The sequence below is a fragment of the Xiphias gladius genome, chromosome 4, assembly GCF_016859285.1.
Source record: "Xiphias gladius isolate SHS-SW01 ecotype Sanya breed wild chromosome 4, ASM1685928v1, whole genome shotgun sequence".
NCBI classification, from domain to species: Eukaryota; Metazoa; Chordata; class Actinopteri; order Istiophoriformes; family Xiphiidae; genus Xiphias; species Xiphias gladius.
The window spans coordinates 3,271,394-3,296,049 of NC_053403.1; the positions used below are offsets into that span (position 1 = coordinate 3,271,394).

The 24,656-nt window shown below is 44.4% G+C and overlaps 3 protein-coding genes across 4 annotated transcripts; 2 read left to right on the plus strand and 1 right to left on the minus strand.

The window, feature by feature from the left end:
- The first annotated feature begins 392 nt into the window (after positions 1–392).
- Positions 393–6,479, plus strand: tatdn3 (TatD DNase domain containing 3). Its single transcript, XM_040125395.1, has 8 exons — positions 393–421; positions 1,378–1,462; positions 2,322–2,384; positions 3,681–3,790; positions 4,474–4,529; positions 4,628–4,740; positions 5,504–5,584; positions 5,682–6,479. Exons 1-8 carry the CDS (start codon positions 399–401, stop codon positions 5,814–5,816), a joined length of 666 nt encoding a protein of 221 aa, XP_039981329.1. The 5' UTR covers positions 393–398; the 3' UTR covers positions 5,817–6,479.
- LOC120789003 (spermatogenesis-associated protein 45-like) lies at positions 6,162–8,399 on the minus strand. 2 transcript variants are annotated; one of them, XR_005707326.1, is made up of 2 exons: positions 8,314–8,399; positions 6,162–6,254 (listed from the first exon to the last, which is right to left on the minus strand). XR_005707326.1 is itself a non-coding variant. In XM_040125396.1 (2 exons), exons 1-2 carry the CDS (start codon positions 6,732–6,734, stop codon positions 6,235–6,237), a joined length of 261 nt encoding a protein of 86 aa, XP_039981330.1. In that variant the 5' UTR covers positions 6,735–6,755. The 2 variants fall into 2 exon arrangements, 1 of the variants encoding a protein (XP_039981330.1); XM_040125396.1 differs by lacking the exon at positions 8,314–8,399 and adding an exon at positions 6,494–6,755 and having other exon boundaries at positions 6,235–6,254.
- flvcr1 (FLVCR heme transporter 1) lies at positions 6,649–23,141 on the plus strand. The gene is made up of 10 exons (XM_040125394.1): positions 6,649–9,557; positions 10,236–10,380; positions 11,817–11,957; positions 13,218–13,285; positions 14,926–15,029; positions 16,038–16,148; positions 17,590–17,695; positions 18,061–18,172; positions 18,294–18,361; positions 19,915–23,141. Exons 1-10 carry the CDS (start codon positions 8,844–8,846, stop codon positions 20,011–20,013), a joined length of 1,668 nt encoding a protein of 555 aa, XP_039981328.1. The 5' UTR covers positions 6,649–8,843; the 3' UTR covers positions 20,014–23,141.
- The last annotated feature ends 1,515 nt before the right edge of the window (positions 23,142–24,656 follow it).

Consider the following 24,656-nt stretch of genomic DNA (forward strand, 5'->3'; position numbering starts at 1 on the left):
ATATCGCAGTTTTTCTACGTTGTTCGCGCTCTTAGCTCTTATTATTTTGATTTTCAATGGAATATGGCTTCGTTGACTGCCACTGTCATATATCAGCCCTTGAGTTTGAAGAGGTAGGCTGCCAAATGTCCACGAGGCTGTAAACATTAATAGCACTAAGTGCTAATAAGCACCTAACTGATATAGACAACATTAAAGTTTCATCAGTTTAAGACTACTTGAAAGTATATGTATTGTCAATTAACAACACAAATATGCATTTTTAGTTTGTAAAAGCTGTCAGTCACATTACAGTTGTTAGCTACAGGTTTTCCTTCGCATTTAACTTAATTTACTTGTTTTTATTTTATATATTTATCTATTTTTTTATTTTGTTTTTGTTTTGCAGGACCTGGAGGATGTGGTTCAGAGGACCAGAGAGGTCAGTTATCAGTTCACCTGTTCAGGACAAGAGAAGTTCAGCACAGTAAACATAATGCATTTCAGTAACTTTATCAGAGCAGTTTGAAATGACAGGGAACCTAACTTTGAAGTGGGACTGAGTGCTATGGTTGAACTTAATACAGGTATAATTTCATGGCTGCTCACATATGTACAACACACAGATATCGTGATAGCATCATGATGGATATGAAGCCAGGCTGAATGTATCGATTTTCTGAAGAAAAAGGGGAAAAGAGTAATATGCGTGTGTGTGTGTGTGTGTGTGTGTGTGTGTGTGTGTGTGTGTGTGTGTGTGTGTGTGTGTGTGTGTGTGTGTGTGTGTGTGTAGGCCGGGGTAAAGACTCTGGTCGCGGTTACAGAAGAGGTCAGGGAGTTTAATAGAGTTCTACAGCTGCAAGAACGGTCAGTATATCTTGAGTGTTATGTAATCAGTCCTAGGACATATGCAGTGTCTGTCTCATAAACCTATGTTATGTAGGGTGCTTTTCTAGTGAGAATGCAGGAAGGACTGATGCAGTAAAGGCACAAAAAGACAAGGAGAAAGACTGGCAGGAATTTTCAAGCTACAGAACGTGTAAGACAATGAAGTAAAAACCCGGGGGAGGGATAAAAATTTCCGATTTGTGCTGATTAAAGAATTAAAAAAACACCAAGGGACTTGTGTAGCCATTGTCAGCCTAGTGAAGAAAGTCAGAATCTTGCAGGAAGAGAAGTATAAAGCGCCACCGAGGAATTCAACTGACGTGAATTGCCAAAACATCTGCACCCACAGTACAGGAAGTACAGAACTTTAGTAAAATGTACCCGCTCACTGAAGTCAGTCCTGCACAATGTATAGAGTAAAGATGTTTACACTGTCCCATACAGCTGCTCGCAGCTGGATAGCCTCATGTTTGTTATTCTGGGTGTTTCCGTTGAATTCTTTTCCCACAGCTATCCAGATCTGGTGGCTCCATGTTTCGGCATCCATCCGCTGCAGGGTGGGGGGGGCGCTGGGCAGCGCAGCGTGAAGCCTCAGGTAGTAAAACAGTCTGCACCGCTTCCATCTTTTGATTATTTTACTTTACTGAGTCTGAGAAAGTGTGGAGAGTAACTGTATCCAGTCTGCTCAGCAGTGTCCCAGCTGTGGAAAAGCGAAGGTGAAGGCTTCAGTGCATTAGCCAGAGGGAGGGAGGGTGTGTTTCTGAGGCCTCCGGAGGGGATGAAGGTGTATTTATTTTTGATTTCATGCTATTGTTGAAAGTATTAATATTCACATACAGTACTTCATATGGCTTGCTTATCACAACAGAAGCCTGGGGCTGCGACGTAAAAAAATAAGGATAAAGAGAAAGAATCGTCTTTGTTTTCACTAAAGGATTTAGCCTTGGTTGACGTTCTGATCTTCTTCAGGGTTTCATGTTTCATCTTCTCCAAGGAAAAATCCATCGGTGCAAAAATGGGCAGCGGGGTCCATCCATCTATCTAAAACTTCCTGCCGCAAGAAAACACTGTTCACTGTAGTTTATTCTAAAAAAAAAAAAAAGTCCTCTTGCATTAAGCAGGAATTACAAAATGCTCCTGCTAATAGAAAATAGAATAGAAAGTGAGAAATGGGGAGAAAATTCTGAGTTCATAAAAATAAGAAAGAAAGAGTGATTGAGCTCCAAAGGATCTTTTTAAAGACTAATTTTCCCCCAGTTTAATGGACACTGTGGACATTCAGTTATCTCTGTCTTCAACTGTCACACGCGTTCCTCTCTATACATTTCCAACATCCCACAATATAGTTGCAGTTAAGTAATAATGGTTAAATAGCTGCTGTACGATTAAATCTCAAAAAAAGTCTTGAATGGTGTTTAAATCGAACTAAATACATGTGGGTGTATTTTTCACAGGACCTGGATGCTGCCCTGCCGCTGTTCTACAAACACAGAGAACGCCTTGTTGCTATCGGAGAGGTAGACTCACACACACACACGCTCACACGCTCACACGCACACACACATACACACACACACACACGTTTGTACTTTTAACCTGTTGGACATTTCCAAGGATGCTCAAAGGATTTAATAAAACATCTCTCACACACACATGCGCTCGCACATAAACACAGACTAGTACACACACACACACACACACACACACACTCACACAGTTACAAGTGGCTTCCTCCCAGTTAACAAATCATAACTTTAATGTGACTTTTGGGGAAAACAAAAAAGGAATAAACTCCCAACTCACTTCCTAATCTTCTTTGTTAGGTAAAGTTAATGAACACAGTCAGTCATACTCTTTCTCATGCACCTCTACATTCACACACACACACACACACACACACACACAATCTGTGGTAGTCTTTAATGCTGTAGAGCCCTCTAGATCCTCTTGTGTGGGGAATGTGTGTGTTTGTCAGAGCAGATTTCAGGCATCAGAGGACTAAGTCAACTGTCCCAGACTCCTGTTTCCATAACTGCTATTTTTCTGGATGAGGTTGGGAGCGCAGCGAGGTCCGGCCCCTGCTGCACTGAACACATTTCATTCATCGGCAGTATGACACAATGACCACTTTCCCACATGCGCGTGAGCGGTAGAATTACTTGAGCTGATCTTCTGTCACAAAATGTGGACTTGAGGCTTGACAGAGCGATGGATCGACCACATGGACTTAACCTCTGCGAGAACTGACCCACTTGAGACGTGTCGTCTTGAAGACTTGATTTTATTCAAGAAGTTTTGTGAGAATAGACACTTTTGAAGGAAAACGTTCAAATTTTGTGTCATTGTTTAATTCTGCGGGAGACGTGGAAACGTTCTGGTAATCGTTCCACCACATTTGCAGTGGGAAAAAATTAACAAGGATCCAAAAACTTTGCAATTTTCTCACATATGTAGAGTAATGAACCAGTGGGGGGGGAACCCTGAGTATAATGCATTGGCCTTGGCAGCGAGATGCCAGTTTCTAACACAAGTACGGCCAAGCAGAAAAACACTAGACCCAGATTTTTTTCCTGCTCTTGGCTATCTTCTGTTTCTGGGTGTCTTTTACAAATCACTCTGAAAATCTGAAACATGTTTTTCTGTCCATAATCTAAGGTAATGAGGGTCTTCTACTGCACTGGACAGGGACATTTGAACATTTAGTCGTTTTAACAAAGGTGAAACAACAGAAAATAGCTACGAGGCGTCGACTACCTGCCTGTGGCTCCCGGGATGTACTGGGTTCACTCGTTTTTGTCTGCTTTCTGTTCCAGATCGGTTTAGACTTCACGCCGTGGTGTGCTCCCACTCAGCAGGACAGAGACGACCAAATGACTGTCTTCATTAAACAGCTCAACATCGCCAAGGAGCTGGACTTACCTGTGTGAGCGGGGGAATAGAATCGAATAAGATAGAATAGAGTTCAACCCTAGTTGGTCAAGCTGAAGTCTTTAATGGTGAAATAACAGAAATTATTTCAGTCCACTAAAATGCAGGGATTGTGTTCACTGGAGTCATTTTCATACACCAGTGCCAAAACTCTGTATTTATTTTGTTTATTTTATTCCTCTTGAGTTGTTTAAGGAGCAGCTAGTACAGCAGATGTGGTAGCACAATAGAATGGCTCCTTTACATTTAGTACAAGTTTCATTTTGTATATATTCTCTCTCCAGATTCGGCTTTTTTATTAGTGTTTATCGAACGGATAAGAATATGTAGAAGAATGTGAAGCAGCAGTTCAATTGAAAAAATGTAGCCACAAAATATTTCCATGAAGACCCAGACTGCAGCTGCACTGTAGCTTCTGCGCAGGGTAAGTAATCAAGCACAGGCTAAAGCTGCGAGTCATCTGCTCTATAAGCAGTGACTGTCCCGTACATGACCATACACGCGTTCACTGTCCAGCCGGTCTGCATGAGTAGTTCATGACTCATATCCCAGCCTGCATCATTGCAGGAAAAAAATCACAGAGGAAAAAATTTATCGCGGCGATTGTCGCACAAAAAATCAACAGGATGAACATGTTGACGATTCCTCTTACTTCCTGTTTTACTGCTTTCTGCACAGGAACGTCCACTCACGATCGGCTGCTAAAGTCACCATAGAGACGATGAGGGAACAAGGTGTGTGTCTTGCTCCTGTGTGCCATGTGCAGTACACGCTGTATGCGCAGCTGCAGATCCCTCAGGTGGAAGTCATGGCTCTCTGGTTTTTCCGTCAGGTATCAGTCGAGCTCTGCTTCATAACTTTGCGGGGAAGCCGTCGGTTGCTCTGGAAGGTGTGAAGGCTGGTTACCTCCTCTCCTTTCCACCTGCGGTCTGCAGGAACCAGCAGGTAGGTGTGAATTCGCGCTTTTGCGGTTCCGGGTTTGATCTTTTTGAAGATGAAGCCACAGGAATATAAAACAGTTTTGAGTCTTGCGGTTCGTCATTGACGCAACTCCTTCCATCATCAGCGCTAGGATACATTTAATGGTTTAAGTTCACCGTATAACAATTATGACTATATACTTGGGCCAGACCCTCAGGGAATATACTGAATGTATAAGCCAAATATAACTGTAGTTAATATGTGTGTAGGTGCTTATAGAAGTGGCCACATTCACATCAAATTGCTGTTTCAGCCCACATGAATGATCAACTTTTACATGACAGAAACATCTTTGCGTGCATATTCGCTGAATCCATAAAACTCAAAAAGGAACTTTGGCCAGTCTGCGGTCATATAAAATACACAGATGAAGTTCAGTAAGTTCTCGCTGACATGTGATGCACATGTGTGTGTAAAAGAAAACCCCACCCTGCTTATAGATTACCCACTATTAGGTAATAGTAGTATGTAGTGTGAGTGGCAGCAAGAAAGTAATAGTAACTTTGGTGGTAACTGTAGTAACATCATAAGTGATAGTCTTAGTGATAGTGCGATGTTTCACTACGTGGATGGGGAGCGGAACCAGCTAGAGCTGTTACAGGAGAGGTATCACTCCTACCAGTCGTAGTATTGCCAAAGTCACGTGTCCACCTGTTGAGAATCCGCCGTCCTAACTTTATGACGAGGACAACAGAGTGACAGAGTCAATTTTGATATTACCGCACAGAGAGACAAACTGATCGAGCAGGTCCCGCTGGAACACATCTGCCTTGAAACGGACTCTCCTGCACTGGGGCTCAACAAGCATGTGAGTTCCAAATGATTAAAATTCTTCACATTTAGATGCTGTAACACAAGTGCAGCTTGTTTTTTTAAATTTCTTCCTGTCTCCTTCTGTCTCCCAGGTGAGGAACGAGCCCTGTAACATCGTTCTGTCCTGCCGGTACATCGCCGACGTCAAAGGCCTGTCACCGCAAACCGTTCAGCTCGTCACTGTGCAAAATGCATACAGACTCTTCCCGGAGGCTGACAGGCATTAACACACACACACACACACACAGGACGCAGGTTTGCGAAATGCGTGGCTTTACGATGGATTACGACAGCAGTTGCTGAGATGTTTCACTCTGGACCAAAGCTTCGGGCTGACGGACTGATGTTAAGTGACGTTTCACAGGCAACAGACAGTTTGTACCAGTTGATTTTTCGGAAACAAACACACACACACAAAAAAAAAATCATCCAGGCAAAGAGCAACACTTCAAAAACCTTGAACTCGTGTGCGGTGACCAGTGAACGAGTGAGTTTATGTTCACAGATTTATTTATTTCTTTATCATCTTGTGTTCTCGTTGCTCTGTTTATGGAAATGAAACACCGAAAGTCGAAGACTTGTTTAGGTCCCATGGGCACGGTGCCTGTCGTGTTAGCTTGTGGGGCCTCGTCGGGCTGCAGCCGTCTACACCAGGTGTGATTTATCTGCAAGACAGGAACAGGGGTCAGAGAGTCAAACATTTGTAAGAGATTCATATAACGACATAAACCGCTCTGATCCAGAAAATCGGAAATAATTTTAATGTATTAAATGAGAACACTTCTGATTTTCAAGCTTGAGCCCATTTATTGATGACATCTCTGAAAGGATGGCTCCAGTTTTATCACGGAAATATTGTTGATACTGGCCCACGTTGCGTTCAGCCACACACAGGCCCTCTTACAGCTCTCCGCGAAGTGCCTTCTCTCCGGAAGCTTGGCGGGGGGCGGCGGCTCGTTGCGGGCCGCCCTGCGCTGCGGTCCGGCGGTCAGAGCGGTGAGCAGGACCGGGCTGGTCCTCAGGTGACCCCGGTAGTGCCTCCGCTCGGCCCTCTCCCAGGACTGCCGGGGGCTCCTCTCCACCTGGCACCACGTCTCCCGCCGCAGGTTCAGCTCCAGAAGAGCCCGCTCTTCAGATGCCGACATTGCGATGGTTTTGGTTTTTGTTTGTTTGGTGTGTTTTTCCCGTTTATAAATGATCCAAAGTGTAGTCAGGTTGTGGTGCGGGAGGTTCCATGGCAACGGGAAACCTGAGGCAGCTTGCCTGCACATCAAAGATCTTTTGTGTGCAGGAGGATGTGTTACTCTTCCGGGAGCTTAACACCACACAAGGCTTCCAGAGTTTACTGTCTTTCCCAAAGCTTAGAGGTTTGAATAACTACAACCTTTGATATTCTCCTTTTTTGGCAGCGATGTCAAAGCTTCTTTTTAGTTCTCATTTAAAGTTGCCGAAAAAACAGGCCTCCCACTGACTCAGAAGAAAGTCGCGACTGCTTCATCGAATACAGGCTTAAGAACCAACTGACCTAAAACTATGTAAGACCTCATATCAATATCTACCAATACCTGATCATTTTAGCCCAAATGATCTCTGTCATAACGACATGGAGAACACTGGCAGCGGGCTAAGGCTCATAAATAAATCTGTTCGACACACTCCCGTTTGTTGTCCCCCCCACATTTTGCTCCTGAGAAGTGGTTCTCACATGATGATGTGTGTGTCTATCACTGGACAAAAGGACCAGGCAACCCCCCCCCGTTGGTACCTGTAAATAAAAACAGAGTGAGAGCTCCCGTCCCCCTCCCCTCTCCCCCCAAACCGAGGCAAACAGGGTGTCAGAAGGTTTGTGGCCTCGGACGTCCAGGGCTAGAGAGACGACAGCCATCACAAGCTGAGGGATTGCGTTTGCTGTCAAGTGTCTGCCAGGTGTCTCAGTTTCAGCTCATGCGACGCTACCAGAAAAACTCCGGACACAAGTACTTTACACTCAACGTAATTCAACTGAGAACTGTGTTGAGTTTCAGAACAGCAGTGAGCGGGTCGGAAAATGTCGGGGTTTCAAGGGTGCGGTCGGGCGCGTTGTGATTAGGACCTTTCAAAGGGCAAAATAGACGTGAACTGAACTTTTAAGTCCGAAGGGTCTCTCTCTTTAGTCTCTTTTCTATTCTTTTTTCCATTTTTAATAATGAAAGCATGAAACCAGTGGAATCACCCGTGGGCTCGCACTTCTACCTGCAGCTTGTACCCGCTGCAAGTGGAGTCCCTCTGGGTCAGACGGTGATTAGGATTAGGGCAGATAACGGCCTGAGCATATGGAGTTTATGGACCAAGCACGGACATTACAGGCCTGCAAGGGGCCTCGTGTTTGTCATTTGCACTTCCGCCTGTCGACGAATTCATCTGATTGTTTAACAGTAACATTTAGCTTTTAGTTCAGGTCTTACAGAAATGGTAAATGTAACGTGCTTCAACTGAGGTTAAACGCACATTCAACGTTCACTCACAGTGAAATGTTCCTTAAAAATATATTAATGTTTAATATTGATGTAGGGTTTGACAGTGGTTGTCTCATTAACTAAGTACATTTGGTATTAAATTTTGCAATTAGTATTTTTATTAATGCATGATATCCACGTGACAGACTAAACAGAAGGAAATGTAGTATTTCCATTGAACTATTACCATCAACTCTCACAACATGTGATGGGTGATGGCAGGGCTCACCGGCTGAAAGTCCACAACGGGCCATGTTTCCCTGCACAGGCTGTTGCATCATGGTTCCACATGGTCCCCGATCACCACCACATAAACCCCCCTGGCCGTGCTACGAGATACCGCAGCCTCTTGCTGCTCTTCTATTGGTTCGCCAGCATCGGAAGGCCTTGTGTCAGCGTCGGCTGAACAAAAGATAGAGGGACCTAGAGAGGAAACCAGACGGCGAGAGAGAGAGAGAGAGAGAGAGAGGCGCACAAGTCGGGCAGCCGGAGCCGGAGAGAAGCAGAGACCGGAGGTTTAGTGAGGAGTGGGACGCGTTCAAGTAGGTTGTCCGACTAACTGATCAGGTCCCGGGCATTTCGTAGTCATCCACGTTCTCTATAGCATCGTAGCGACTTCCACCGGCAACCGAATGAGGAAACCGGTCTGTTTGGCGTTTCCGCGCTTCTTGCCAGGCGCCTAACTGTCAGCTCTCGACCCAGCGGCGGAGAAGAGAAGAGGAGGAAAACGAAAACAAAACAAAACAAAAAAAAGGTATCATGGTCGCCGGCGAGCTCGTGCAGGAGCATCTGCGCGCGGATACCGGCGCACCTGACGACATCGCGGTCGTCGGGAAGACCCCCGAGCTGCAGGGCGCAGCCGCGCGGGACGCGGATCCGACATACGGCGCGTCGCCGGCGTGCGGCGCTGCGGGGGCGGACGCCGACACTGCGCCGGAGCAGGAGAAGGAACCGCCGCCGGATGAGAGAGAGGCGATGCTGCCCGACGGAGGCGGAGACGGAGGCGAGGCGGAGGAGGAGGGGAAGAGGCCGGAGACGAGACTCTACTGGCGCCGGTTCGCCGTGTTGACCGTTTTCAGCCTGTACTCCCTGGTCAACGCCTTCCAGTGGATCCAGTACAGCATCATCGCCAACGTGTTCACCCAGTACTACGGCGTGACCAACGACAAGGTGGACTGGCTGTCCATCGTCTACATGGTCGCCTACGTGCCGCTCATCTTCCCGGCCACCTGGCTGCTGGACCGGAGAGGTCTGCGCCTCACGGCCCTGCTGGGCGCCGGCCTCAACTGCGCCGGCGCATGGCTCAAGTGCGCCAGCGTCAGCCCCGAGCTGTTCGGAGTCACCGTCACCGCGCAGGTCATCTGCTCCGTGGCGCAGGTGTTCATCCTCGGCCTGCCGTCCCGCATCGCCTCGGTGTGGTTCGGGCCCCGGGAGGTTTCCACCGCGTGCGCCGCGGCCGTGCTCGGGAACCAGGTCGGCATTTGTAGCTCTAGTTCATCAGGGAGGTCCCGCCATTGGACCGTTTGACCACCAACCCTCTGGCAAGGGAGTGCGGGACATCCGGACCAAAATCCAACTGCTTATTAACATGTGCAACTGCAGCCTTTAAGGAAAATCCTAAGTACTTATTAATGGTTCACCAGCGTCTAGAATGTTTTAGTGTATAACGTTAAAAAACCGTTTACTAAATGGATTTTGGTCCAGATGTCTTGCAGCCCTTTCCCAGAAGACGGCTGGTCAAACGTCCCATTGGAGAGGTCTCCAAATCAATTAAAGTACTAGTTTGAAAGACCAACAATGTGTTGTGCCGGAGGACGATTCTCCACAACCTGGCGACCCCTTATTAAGGGCTTATAACTGATCCACAAAGCACTAGTAAATGATTTATCAAACATTAACAAAGCCATTAATTACAGATTATAAACCCTTGATAAATGATGCCTAGGGAGAGAGTGGCACTGAATATGGTGATCCACAATCCACAGAAATGCTTCATAGTTGAGTAATACAGAAGGATGTTGTCACCAAACACTTAATTTATATATGTAATATGATAAAACAAAGTGTAACAACAACAACAGTAGTTGGAAAACAACATTTCTCTCTCTTTAGCTATGTGTCTCTATGTGTCTCTGTGTCTCTGGTCCCTAGCTGGGAACAGCCATAGGCTTCCTGTTGCCTCCAGTTTTAGTCCCAAACACGCCCGAGGATGTGAAACTGACGGGTCAGAACATCAGCCTCATGTTCTACGGCACCGCCGCTGTCTCCACGGGCCTCTTCATCCTCACGGTTATAGGTACGCGCCAAAATCACAAACAACACGCACTCCCAACACTGCCTTGCTTCACGGGAAGTAGCATACATTAACTGTGTGTCGCCATCTGTCCCAGTTGCTGGGGATTTGTGGTTATCTCAAAGCCACGTGAGGTGACTTTAGGCATATCTGTACATTAGAGCAGAGGCGTGTGAGGACCTAAAGTCCTCACAACTATGGAAATCCAGAAATCCTCCACACTAGGGGGGGGGGGCCTTAGGTGCCCAGTTGAGATCTTGACTTGAGTTTAGGATTAAGGTTGTAATAGGATATAGAATTAGGTTTAGGTTTAGTTTAAGGAAAGACCTGTGGTTAAGGGTTATGGTTTTATGCATATCAACTTTGTATTGTGTTTTGGAGAGGATAGGGGGTTGGGTGAGTGGTGGGTGGACAGGGTGAAACAGTTAAACCTGCACTACGTACGCTGTCAAAACTGTGATTTCGACCGGCCACTCCGATGCGAAGAAAATGTCTCGGGTCATCGTAAGGAGTTTCAGAGGGAACCTCGGTGTTAATGAAGGCATTATTGAGAGAGGGAGCAGCTAGCGGGGCACCTTGGCAGGTGTCATCGCCTCAGCTCGGAGCCAACAATTTGCACACTCAGCGACCTGGCGACCTACAGTCCGGGGCATGGTATCAGTCATGTTGCAGCGGTGAGTTGACGCAAGCAGTAAATTTAACGACAGCCTACCCCCTACCCACATACATACATGCAAGTTGTTACGGAAGGCACAACAACTCAGTGGAAACAGCTCAGCACATAGCAAAGGGCATTCAGTTTAGCTTTAGAGTGAATGAAATAAGCATTAATGCCATTTAATGGCTGCAACTGCAAAAGAACTCAAGACACCGGCAGCAGCAGAAAAGGAAACCCTAGATCTTCCTTGTGAGGTTGTTGATATTTTACGGAAACACATGCCTGGTTAGTTAATGAGTTAAGTGCTTGCATGTGGCATTCTGGTGGGTCTGCATGTCTAACTTCCCGGTTACGTAAAGCATGTTTGATTTGTAGGAAATGTCCGAAATGCAAAAGCACTAGTGGAGTCCTTCCATGGGCATCATCAGAAGACCTGGTTGATCTTTTAGAAGGTAAAAAGGAGGGTGTGGATGAAAAGAAATCTGACAAGAGTTTTCAGCGTGATTTTAAAAGCATTTTCAAGAATCTGGGATTTGAAGAGTTTCTGAGGGTTAGAAGTTTGTGGAAGTGTTGGTATTTTTACATTCAAGCCTATTGGAGTTCCTCGAGGGGCCCATCTGGGCCCCCACATATTTACAAATTCAAGGCTCATTTAGAAAATCACTTGGTATTACCTGCCTTTATTGCACATCAGAGAACATCATGTATTTATCTCTCACTCTGACATTGAAAGAAGCCTAGCAAGTTAACCCAAACTTTGCCGTTTTTGTGTGGTCTACAGTCATAAAGGACCGCCCTCCCCTCCCTCCCAGTCAGGCCCAGGCTGTCTTACCAGACTCCCTTCCTGAAGATTACTCCTACAAACAGTCCATCATCAACCTGATAAAGAATAAAGCCTTCGTCCTGCTGCTCATCAGCTACGGTAAGCACAAGTTTATGGGGGCGGTTGCTTCTTTAAGCATTTTTGCTGACTCTCACATCCAGAGAGTGACGTCCAGTGACTAGAACAGGAGAACAGATCTCATCTCCCTGATTGCCATCAGCACACGCAAAAGATGGCAAGGATCAGCGGTTAACGAGCCCTGACAGTTGTCCCGGAAAGGTCCTAGAAGAGACATAAAATCAAGAGATGTAGGGAAGGGAGTAGTTCAGTAAGGAAAGTGTTTTCCTTTTCTTCCTAGCTTTTGTTTGTGATGAGAAATAACATGAAGACTGAAACCCCCATTATCTCTTACTGCTATTACCACTCCATTTACCCCTAGTACTACCATTCTGATACTAGTGTATTTCCACTGCTAATACTACTAACATCATTATTAGCACTACTTTTAACTGTAATACTGTAATACCACCGTTAGCATTACCCCAGCCACCAGCACTACCTTTACTAATACTGCAGCTGTTTCTACGACAGGCGATATTATTTTTACTGATATTACAACTACATATATACCTATAGTATATATTGTACATCTGTTGTGCATCTGCTGCGACAGTAATACTCCATCTGCCATTACTACTTAAATTGCTATATAGTCCAGAAATTGATCATATTCCTTGGGAAAGACACTGGGTCCACTCGTGGTTCTAGCATGACTATCTCCCGGCGTATGTTGTTGCACATGACTCCACCACACACACACACACACACACACACACACACACAGACACAAGTCACGCTGTCAGGCCGACTTTCCTTTTCTCACTCAGTTTCTGTTTTTCTCCTGCGTTTGACAGGCCGACTTAAAGAAGAGGAAGACGCCATTTTTAATGTCTCGCACATTTGACCTGCATGCACGATAACTCTGAGTCTGTAACTTGGCAACCGCCTATCGGAGGCGCGCACACACTCACAGGCGATTAGACAGATGGTGGGAAAGGCAGAGAGAGCTTCTCCTCAATGCCACGAAATTTGCTCTCAAATAACATTAATGCGTGTGTCCTCGTCATGAAGCAGTGACACTGACTTTAAGAGGGACTCTAAAGTCTCGGCCTCTAAAGTAAAAATCTGCCTGTTATATCATTTAAAAGTAGATTAGAAAACATCCAAACCAAACCCGGACATATTCATTCACTCAGGACAAACTCAATTCTGAGGTTGATGGAATGACTTAGTATACAAGACAGAGCTGCTGAAACTAACTGCACACTCCCCTTCTCCTTTGTTTCTGTCTGTCCGCAGGTATAATGACTGGTTCCTTCTATTCTGTCTCAACACTTCTCAACCAGATGATCATGGCCTGCTACGAGGTAAAACACAATCAGCGGGGAGTTGATAAGTGAATGAAAACGAAACTGTTTAGTTTCCTTATCCTTCCTACCCTGGCTCCTGTCTGTTTCACCCGGGTTTTTAAAGGAGGGACACTCATTACAACTGTTACGTCAGTTATACCTGTGATTGGGTCATTACCACTGATCAGACCAAGCTGGCCTGAGTCTGAACCAGCTGCTTTTGATAGTCGAGAAAAAAATTCTGATCTCTTGTCACCAGTTGTCCCAGTTTGGATTATTTCACATATTTGACAAATAAAAGTTTACGTAAGTAACGTCTTCTGGAGCTTTCAGGTACTTTGCCGCCGTCTTCATGTTTGTTTTTTAGACACATGAGGATTGGTTCTAGGAATGACGATGATGTCGGTCCGTTGGTCCAACGGTCGGTTTGTTGGTCCACTTTGATCCGGAGGGAATATCTTGACATCTACTTGATGGATTTAATGAAATTTGGTGAAAGAGAATTCACGTTCCCCAGAGGATCGAACATAAAGACTCTGCTGATCGCCAACATCTTTAATTTTTCAAAGAAAAAAAATCTTTGTTTGAGCTTTGTTTTGACCCTCATCCATTGTCACACGTTAAAGGTTGTGACTAAAAGAACAAGGCTGCGGAACAACATGACAATAATGGAACAATCTTTTTCTGTCACTGGACATCTTCTCTTATTGGTGCACCAACTGTTTCACCTTAGCCAAACTTAAACCCTTTTGTAGTATTCAGGTGTTTTTGTTTTTGTTTTTTTGTAAATGTACCCATTCAGGTTTAAAATGTACAGGTGGAGGGAAACTGGATGTTGGATGGAGAACGAGAGGGAGAGGGAGAGAGATACAGAGATGTATTGAGAGAGGAAGGAACAGAGAAACTTCTGATGGCTTTGATGAGACATGAGTCTATTGTCTGTGGCTCTGAGTTCATTAGCTGCTTTCACGCATGCCTGCTGCCCAACCTTACGCTGTCACACACACACACACACACACAAACACACACACACACACTCTGAGAGATACTCACCCTCGCATGAATGTTCTTTGTTTCGTGCTGAGCTGTCAGATGACTTTAAAGCTCTCTCCCACCAGAAACAGAGGAAATCCCTGAAGCCCAACTCCCACACACACACACACACACACACACACACACACACACACACACACACACACACACACACACACACACACACACACAAACACACACACAAACACCCCAACCACCCTCCCACCCCGCTCATATACACACTTGAAACATGTGTTTCTGCTTAGATTGGTTGAGTTTAACAAGAACAGAAGCCCGTTAATCTTTAAGCTGTTTGTTCTGACAAAGGCTCTCCTCTTCTCTCCTCTCCTCTCCTTTTCTCTCTGCTCCTCTCTGCTCCTCCCCTCTCCTCTCTCTCCTCTCCTCTCCTCTTCTCTCTTCTCTCATCTCCTCTCCTCTCTCCTCTCCTCTCCTCTCCTCTCCTCTCCTCTCATCTCCTGTCCTCTCTCCTCTCATCTCCTCTCTCATCTCCTGTCCTCTCATCTCCTGTCCTTTCCTCTCCTCACCTCTCCTCTCCTCTCCTCTCCTCTCCTCTCCTCTCCTCCTCCTCTCTGCTCCTCTCCTCCCCTCTCCTCCCCTCTATGCAGAATCAGGAGTTGAACGCTGGGAGAATTGGTTTGACTCTGGTTGTTGCTGGGATGGTTGGATCCATCCTCTGTGGCGTGTGGCTGGACCGCACAAAGACGTACAAGTAGGCAACACATGCACACACTCTTCCCACCTGTTACTTTTCGGCTGCCTTCTTACTGGATGTTATTAAAGGACGACCTACATATATTATTTGTAATTTTGTAATTTTTCTTACGATGTGCTGTGCAGAGTCAGGCGTCATATATTACTTTACCATTACACATTTTGACAATCCAGTAATGTCCGCTTTGAACACTCAGTCAGAAGAGTCAGTGGCCCTGAAAAACCAGAGTAAGTTATTACATGGCTCTAAGTACGTGGACACTTAAAGATGACACTCACATGCAAGAGTTGAACATGTCATTCCAAAACAATGGGTGGTAATCCGCTTCTATAACAGCCTCAACTCTTCTTGGAAGACTTTCCACCAGATTTTGGAACCCGGCTGCAGTGATTCGCTCCCGTTCAGCCACAAGAGCATTCTTGAGGTCCAACACTGATGTTGGGTGATACGCTCTGGCTTTGTGTAGCGGGGCTTTAGCATGTTGAAAGAGGACAGGGACAAACAGACTGCTGGAGACACACTACAGTTTAAAATATTATGGCATGCTGTGGCATTAAGATTTCCCTTCCCAAACCATTAAAAAAACAGCAGCAGACCAAAACCAATGGGCCAATAGCGTTCTATCAGAGTCGTTTCATATGTCTGACCCTTTTGTCAGGACAAAACAAATCCTCCAGTTTGGAGGGTCGTTGCCGTAAGATCACACCTGAGACATTCAAGTTGGAGGGAGTTCAGAGTTCTGCAAGCAAAGCTCTAGTTTTGTGTGTCTCCATAGTTTTTAATCAGTAAAATCAAGGGAGTGGGATTTCTCCTGTTTTTTTTTTTTTCATCCGGTCACCATGTGTCTATGTCTGGGAGGAGACAAGTGGGAGGAAAATTAATCCCGGTGGGGGGGGTTCACAGGTTTCCTCTAGCGGATGATGACAGAAGTAACTGATGTTACCCGTTGAGATCATAATCAAATGACTGACTGACACATGTTGTGTTTGTGCCGCTGTTTTACAGGATGACGACTCTGATCGTGTACGGCCTGTCGTTTCTGGGCATGGTGGTCTTCACCTTCACTCTGAACCAAGACGACATTTACCTGGTCTTCTTCACCGCTGGAGTCCTGGGGTATGACTCCCCCTGATTCACTAAATTACACACGTAGTTGTGGTACAAACCATTTTCAAAGGTAAATACGGCGTCACAAAATGAGGCAATTTATTACGCAGCTGCAACACTTGGATCGGAGCTCTGCGTGGTGTGAAGACTCACTGGCTGCTTTTTTTTTAACCTGGGGTGTGGTCGTGCTGTGGCAGAGGCTCCATAGAGAGCAGCGACTCTGCGCAGTCGGCGTAACGCGCCGCCTCTTTCCCACCTCTGGCCTGCAGCAACCTGCAGATTCCTAAGAAATTTTTCTTGGAGTGGCATAGATGTGCTCCTGCGTAATTTACTGTTGAAAATGAGCAGACAAATTATGAATTGCAAAATGAATTATACAACTTCAAGTATGTAGTATTGCATTGGGTTTGAGATGCTGTAGTTCTTCGACAAGCTTACAGATCCTGATAAAATTGTTATTCTGTGACTCACAATTCATAGACATATATAAATATAAATGATGTTAATACATTATCTTTGTATCCATGCCCAAATCTTTACAGCAAAACTAGACTGTATATATGAATGTAGTTTTGTTGTAAGACCCAAAAACCCTCATGTAGTCATATGTTCCTGTAGGGAGCACATTCAGCCAAAGCAGCTCAGTGATCATCATACTTTTTTTTTTTTTTTTGCAAAGTTTAATGGCCGCCAACCAATCATAAACACGCTTACAGCCAAGAGGAAATTGAACACATTCAGAATGTTTTTCATTTTTCGATCAAAGCGCCGCTGAAACAAGCTGAAGGCGACGGAATGTGCGTTGTTGCTTTCCCAACTAGACAAAGCAGTGTTCAAAACAAATGGAGACGCAGGGTGCGAGCTCGGTCTCATCCTCTCGCTGTTGTGAGATGAAACACACCTGCTGTAGATACGAAGCGGATCCTGTGCAGGTGTTTACATGTAAATAAGAAAATGTGTCGACAAATCAAGTGCACATTTCCGAGACTGCACACATTCCAATTTCCTTCTGATTATCGAGGATCCAGTGTGTAAAAACCCTAATCGTATATTATTTAAATGTAAAGTAATTAAAAGAAGAGGTGTCACTTCAAACATTTCAAACCTGAGCAGCCGCACAGTCGTTCATCATATTAATAATATTTCATATTTGATTCTGCTGCAAGGACAACCGTATGACATTGAGATGTGAATGTTATATGAAAAGTGAAGGTGCTAATTGTCTGGGTCTGATTTTCCCTATTGCGGCGCTATGGATTTAAATATAAAGACCAACAGTGTGTGACTGCTAATCGAGACATTTTTTTATCTGTTTTTTTGGGATTTGTGAGAGGTTTGATTATATCATTAGGAGCTATAATCCCACATTTAATCAGAGAGATTATTTAATTTCATTTAATCTGTAAACTCTGCGCTCCGATGACTTATCAGTCCGACGTCTGTGTTTCAGGTTCTTTATGACGGGTTACCTGCCTCTGGGCTTCGAGTTTGGAGTGGAAATCACCTACCCAGAGTCTGAAGGAACATCGTCAGGACTCCTCAATGCTTTCGCTCAGGTATTCAAAAGTTCCTTAAACAAAAAACAAAAAAAAGGGTCCTTTCTCATCAAAAAATCATTTTGACATGAAATATCATAATGATGGGGAAGACTGTCTGCCAGTAGCAGAGGAGGTTGATTTCTTTAGCGAAGTTGAAAGAATGTTTGATCAAAGAAGCAACATTCTCTTTGCCTCAGGAATCGGCTGAATTTAAAGAAAGAATATCCACAAACTGCTACGGTTGGCAATCTAGCAGGGACCTTCCGAAGTGATGCTACTGATCATTTGGGTGGTAATGAAATATGTAGCGAGATGCTGTACTGCAACTCTGTAATGTGTGTGTGTGTGTGTGTGTGTGTCTGTGTGTGTCTGTGTGTGCGCAGATATTCGGGATCATTTTCACTCTGATTCAGGGGAAGCTGACCACGGATTACAACCCACTGGCTGGAAACCTCTTCCTCTGCGCTTGGATCTTTCTTGGGATACTGCTCACTGGTAGGCTTTGTGTGTGTGTGTCTGTGTGTGTGTGCATGCGTGTGAATATATGTGTGTGTTCATTTGTTCATCTCTAACCAGATAACGGATTGGTAATCTATATCCTTGCTGCCCGTTTCAGCCTTAATCAAGTCAGAACTGAAAAGACACAATGTCAACATGGGAGCAGACAGCAACCACCTTCAAGCAGTAAGTGCACAAAAACCCCCACACACACACACAAAACACACCAGGGCATTCACCGTAGATTTCATTCTTCAGCCACCCTGCACAGGTTAACATTCATCCTGTTTGGTTCATTTTTTTGTTGTTTTCTTTTGCATTTTCTTTCACATCAGAGGTGAAACAGTTCGAAGTGGTGGCTCGATCCCAGGGGTTACTGGCAGGATCCTGGTTTTCATGGCCCTTCTGTGTTTTCAAAGAAATCAGTCAAATGTTCGTTTCCCTTAAATTGCTCTGCCGTTGCCATTTTCCGTTCTGTCTCTCTTTGTCTCTGAAGTCTGTGTCCCTGTGGAGTACCCTTTACAGAGGACAGCATTTAGTCTGAGTGTCTCTTTGTTCGGTATTTTTCCTCCTACTGGCATCCCGGAAAGTGACCTTTTGACGAGACGGATTCTTGAACCTTCCTCTAATTTCCCCGAACAGGGTCCCTTGTCAGTTTGGGTATAAACACTCCTTTTCTCCCTGCTTTGGCGTCGCTCCTTACAAAGCGTCCTCTAAACAGCCAAAGCTATAAAATCCCGTCCCCTCTGAAATTTAACCTCACCACCAGCTGATTCTCTCTGAAGGGTGCCCTGCAAGGCAAAGCCAGGCCATTAAATCTGCTTCAATGCTTTTACATAAGTCTTTATTCCGCTCTTTCCGCTCTCCCACCATCTTGCTGAGTCACAGGTGAAGTGCCCTTCAGAGAAGGCACTTCACCAGACCCATCCTCTCCTTCCTCTTCTTCCTTAGCTCAGAGGTTTCCAAGTCGGGTTCTGACTTCCCTAAGGGATCACGCAATCACGTTTGAGGTTTTTCGAGATGGATCGGGAGATATCAAATTAGCATAGTATTAACAATGCTATTTATTCTCATATTTATGTTACCAGATGATCCTCCTATTTTTTCCTTGTGAAATATGGTCCCTGAAAAGAAAAAAAATCATCCACACGCCTCGCCTTTTAATTTCGTTTCACTTTGGTGCCATCAGATGGTAGCATCAAGAGAAAAAAACCAGGCTCCGCCGTGTTCACCAGCCCGTCTCTTATTTTGTGTCTCTTCTGTTTGATGCCAGACGAGTAGCTTTAAAGCTTTTCCAACTGAAAACAGCTGCCTACCGCGTCTTACCTTTGGCAATGAGCTCGCCAAGCACAGCTACTAGTGGCTGAAAGAAAACAGGTGAGAAGCAGTGCAAGTCTGGTTGAACTGAAAATCAGTCCCAGGCCTGGATTAAATTTTATTTTGGTCAGATGTATGTAGAGACCGACTTTGGTGAATAGTGTGGAGACACCTCCAGAACATTTTGCGTGTTTTTCTAATTTGAGCATCGGATTGAGAAGAGATACAAATGACAGCCCAGCAGGTGGTGCAATTGTCAAATCAAGTCGATTTTATTAACACCATGTGAGCCTCATCAAAGCTCACTCCACACCTTGTTGATGTCTGTCTGATTCATCCGTTGCTCTTGGAAAGCACGACGGGCGCTTGAGTTATTGTCGTGCTGATTGCTGTCCGCATTTATTCCTCTCTCCTTCTTCTAGCTCCCTACTGAGTGTGTTGGGGACTGCCCTTCAGAGAAGAAAACCAACGGAGTCAAGCTGGAGCCCTCGATCAGCTTCTCCCGAGAAACCTCACTGTGACCCTGCCAAGAGGCTGACTCGCAGGACAAATGAGAAGGCCTCCCTGCTGCCCTGGGATACGTGCTGGCGCCACAGCGCACATGTGATGCACCTAAAGGTGCGCTTGATTTTTATTGCCGAGCAGAATTTCCTCGATATTTGGGAAGGTGAAGGCTCTGGATTTGAGCCAAGTCTAATCAAGCACAGCCACAATCTACACTGGATTCAGGCCGGGCAGGGTGACCAGCAGGAATCAGAGGGAGCTGTCGGGTGAAACCTCCACACAACAGTCCTCTGCAGAGGAATCCAGGTCCCTCATGCTCCCAAACACTTGTGAAGACGAAGCCTTACCTCCAGTTTTCCAGTTTCCTCCTGGCACAGTCGTTTTGGATTGGTTAAAAAAAAAAAAAAAGTATGCAAGCGATGGCATGCAAAAGAAGCTCCACTGCACTTTATTTGTATTGTAGCTTGTGAAGCATGGTGCTTTTAGTTTGGTTACTGGATGCAAATCCAGCTCGGGGGGAAAAACAGACTGGTAAAACAAGCTCCAGTTTCCTGGATCACTCATCACAAGGTTTGCCGCGGTTGAAGCAAAATGTCCCTGTGACTCTAGAGGGATCATAACAGCGGGTGAAGTCTCCAGGAGGAGGAAACAGAAAAGCCTTTCTCTTCGGTTTTGTCCTGTGGCCTCTGCCCGTCGAACAAGGCCAACATATCCTGAGTTTACTTGAATTATCCTTTGATGCTCCGGACTGCAGTTGTGAGACACTCCAAGTGTTGTTGCGTTATGTTATCGTTTCGTTTGGTTTCTTCTTTACATACAACAGTGGTTATGTCGTAAAGTAGCCAGAGGTCTAGACAAACACATAGTGCATGAAAGTAAATCTTACACAGCTGACATTGTCTAAAATCATCTGGAAATTTTCTTTTGCAGCTTCTTTGTGACACAGGTTTACGTATGAATGTGCTTTGTATTTGCTGGGATACATAAATCTTTGACTGTGCCTACCTGGTACAGCAAAAATCACAAAACAAAACGAAACAAATTTCAAAGGGCGCATCCCAGAGCTTTTTCCCTCTGTCCCTTCGTTTACTCAACATCCCACAGGGGACAAAGAGGTGAGGGGAGAACAGTTTATTCCACTTTATGAAGGGGCCCTGACATAAATAACACCAAACACCAAAACACTATGCTCATGATTCATGTTAACTAATTAGCAAATCATAAGCAGTTCTCAAAACTTCTGGGCCTCTATCTAGGGCTCTGTTTATTAACCAATGTCTTTCATCCATCATTTCACATCCAAACGTTAATGTGAAATAGTTGCCATCACGATAGGTTCCGGCAAACAGTTCGGTGACACCTTGAAGAAAAGTTACAGATTTGTTTAGACGATACCTTAATTTGTCTCTGACTAATAGGGTTAAAGAAGATTATGACGTTAGAGAAACAACTATCTGCTGTAGTAAAATAGAACATGTACTGTATGTAATATGGCTTGTACTATAGCTCCATGACGACACAGACGTGCTGCAGCGTCTCCTACACAAACCACTAAGGACCAAACAGAATGTGAAGATGTTCTGACTTCAGTGCACAATGACAAGATACACGCACAACTTCGAGTTTTATACTCCGATGCATGATTTGAGACGTGTTTTTAATGTTGACTCCTGTCCGTTACTATGGTGAGAACCTGAGGGTCCCGGCCGGGTCAGGCTGCCGTTAGCGAGACCTGGGGGCCCGGTAGAAGCGCAGCGCCGTCTCGTGGACTTTCTGCAGTAGCAGCAAGGCGAGCGGAGTGGACAGGAGAAGCACAAACGTGAAACAAAAGATCATGCTACTTCAGTTATATAAAAAAAAAGGACTTCTGCTTACATGGCTTTCTTTACCCATTTTAACTCAAAATTATACTCTTCTTTTTGACTTGTGTATGACCGTTGCCAGCATCCGCTGTTTCAGAATACCTATAAAACCTTTGTTTAATACGTAGTGTTTGATACGCTATCCACACTGGATTGGTTTTCAGTCGTTTATTTGGGCTTGAACCCTTTTTTAAAATCAGTCATTGAAAGTAATTAAAGTACTTTAGTTGTACTTTCAATCTACCGCTACTCTATTCTGTACTTCTACTCCATCACTATTCAGACTTTGCAGATTTGAGATTAAAAACATATAATCAACAAATGAATTATGAAGCATCATCATAGGTTAAGATAAGACTTTGTTGAAATGGGCCATTCTGCATAATGAGTTACTTTTATGTTTGGTATTTTAAGTATATTGTGATGCCAATACTTTTGTACTACTTTTGAATGCAGGGCTTTTACTTGTAACGGAGTATTTTTAACAGGTACTGCAGTTTTTACTTAAGTTTCAGCTCCTTTTCTTTCCTCTGGAAACTGTAAAATGGCATCAGACAACTTCAGCAGTTGCACTCAGCAACACTTTCTAGACAATTCTGGTTCACTGACATCATGTTATTTACGGTCAAGACTAAGAAGCTCGCCGCACTTCAACATGGATGATCAGAGAAACGGTTGATTACTCAGCGGCATTTGGCAACGACATGCGATTTTACAAAATTACTCCGCGGTTATCGCATCTCTCTGCGTGTCACACTAGACCTGTGTGAAAATAGGAATCAGTTTCGTCTGTAAATCAGCAGACGGGCATCTTTACTTATTTTTGCCATAACATAACCTTTACATTTCTCAATACACCTTTAACATGGCTGCATGTCTCTCCAGACCAATCGACAATCTTCCGTTTCATTTCTTTTCGGTTGAGAATATTTGTTTGGTTCTACTCCTTTCAAACCATTGAAAATATTTTATGTGTAAACCCGGTAGGAATGATTGATGCATTCTTCTGTTTTGTGGTTCCTAGTTGACGAAAATCTAACATTTCTTTGTCTTTCTCTAGTTCCTATAACAGGAACTTTTTATACCACACTAAGGTCTTGTTGGTAAAATATATTTGTTTTGTCAAGTTAGGCTGTTGTATTAATCTGTGAATAATTATAGCAAATAGCACTGAGTGAAATGTATTATGAAAGAGTCGATAACGTGAGAATTCAGCTTGTTTGATACAAGCCGAGACATTTCATGACATGTTTTCATATTTTAAAAAATTTGCACCTGTAAAAGTGGCTCTTCGGTCTCATGTTTGGTCTGCCATATTTTACGTTGTTGCCATCCTATCTCCGACATTTCTCTCTATGCCCAAAAAAACTCTACAAGTGGGAACAGTTAAGGATATTTTGTGTTTTGGTACTGTGACTGCTGCTGAGACAATTAACGTTTTAAACCCACTGAATTTATTGCAGTGCTCTCTACCCTCTCCTGGCTCTACTGTATCCATGAAACAGGACATTGGGATTTAGAGATTGTTTTACGTTGCCATATAAATCAGTTTGGATGGAAGGATGTTTTTATGGTTGTGGACAAAGGGCAGCCTTTAGTTCACAGTGTAACTGACACATAACTTTGTCTGCAGGGGTCAAACTAATATCTACAAACGCAAAGACAGAATGCCTCATTTGTGTATTTTCCAGACAGCTATTACTGTGGCACTTTCTTTGGCACTTTAACTGTTTCTCAAATCCCATGAATGGACCAAAACCAGCTTTGAGTTAGTCTGTCATTACTTTCAGACTTCCCTAACCCATTTGTGGCTCTCAGCCCCTGTCAAATTGGTTCCTACTTTGGTTGTAAGTCAAAAAGTGAAGAAAAAAAAAAAAGAAGAAGTCACAAGTATAAACTTTCATGTTCAAAGAAAGACTCGTTAATTTCCTGAAAACAGCTGGTCACTGTAGTTTTTAGAAAACGTTAGTCAGACGGAAGGAAATGGTGCATTTGTTGGGGACTATTTGCAGCTGCGGATTAATACACGTTTTGTGCTCTAGTGAGTATTTGGGGCAGCAGGATGGTGTGTGTGTGGGACTGAGTCTAAATAAACTACCGTGCACATGTTCAACATGTCACCTAGTGCAACAGTGTGGCTCACTGATGCTTTTTTAATGGTTTTTGACAACAGTGGAGCTCTGTGGCTCAGAGGAATAAGATACATCGCAATGTGGATACACACACACACACAAATACTTCTTATAAGGATCAATTAGTTGTTGATTTGGGTTTTTTCATGGGATTTGTTGACAATAAGAAGATACAGGATATTGTAAGACTTGCCTTTTAATCCCGGATGTACAGTGCAGAGAGTTACATGTGTGCAGATTTTTGCACGTTTAAATGTGTGACACTATTTAAAAGTGGAAATGTTTCGTTTATCTATGAAGCCGTTGGACCTTCAGCTCTTTTAAAATTAGTCCAAGGACTGGTGGAACACTGGGTGTTGGAGAAACTTGTCTGCTGTCATTAATAGTGGAAACGCATATTATGCAGATGACGTTACCCTGTACTTGTCTGTTAAAATCAAGAGATGCTGAGTAAAAGCCCAACAATTAAAAGCATTTTACTCCAGTGTCTTTGAGTGTCTTCATGTTGTTTTTCTCTCTCTCACACAAACATAGTTTTCCTCTTGAACTGCACTCGGAAACGCTCCCTGTCGCTCACTTTGTCCAGTCTCTGAAAACATCACAGGAAGACCGTGCGGACCCAGATTTGGTGACATTTGAAGGACTAGGTTTTACTCCTTTCCATTT

Coding starts and splice junctions, on each gene's coding strand:
- tatdn3 (XM_040125395.1), top strand. CDS start 399: ATGTGGTTCAGAGGACCAGAGAG. Junction 4,530..4,627: donor AGAGACGATGAGGGAACAAG/GTGTGTGTCTTG, acceptor TTTTTCCGTCAG/GTATCAGTCGAGCTCTGCTT. Junction 4,741..5,503: donor CGGTCTGCAGGAACCAGCAG/GTAGGTGTGAAT, acceptor ATTACCGCACAG/AGAGACAAACTGATCGAGCA.
- LOC120789003 (XM_040125396.1), bottom strand. CDS start 6,734: ATGTCGGCATCTGAAGAGCGGGCTCTTCTGGAGCTGAACCTGCGGCGG. Junction 6,255..6,493: donor AAGGCACTTCGCGGAGAGCT/GTAAGAGGGCCT, acceptor CCTGTCTTGCAG/ATAAATCACACCTGGTGTAG.
- flvcr1 (XM_040125394.1), top strand. CDS start 8,844: ATGGTCGCCGGCGAGCTCGTGCAGGAGCATCTGCGCGCGGATACCGGC. Junction 10,381..11,816: donor CTTCATCCTCACGGTTATAG/GTACGCGCCAAA, acceptor TGTGGTCTACAG/TCATAAAGGACCGCCCTCCC. Junction 18,173..18,293: donor TCTTGGGATACTGCTCACTG/GTAGGCTTTGTG, acceptor TGCCCGTTTCAG/CCTTAATCAAGTCAGAACTG.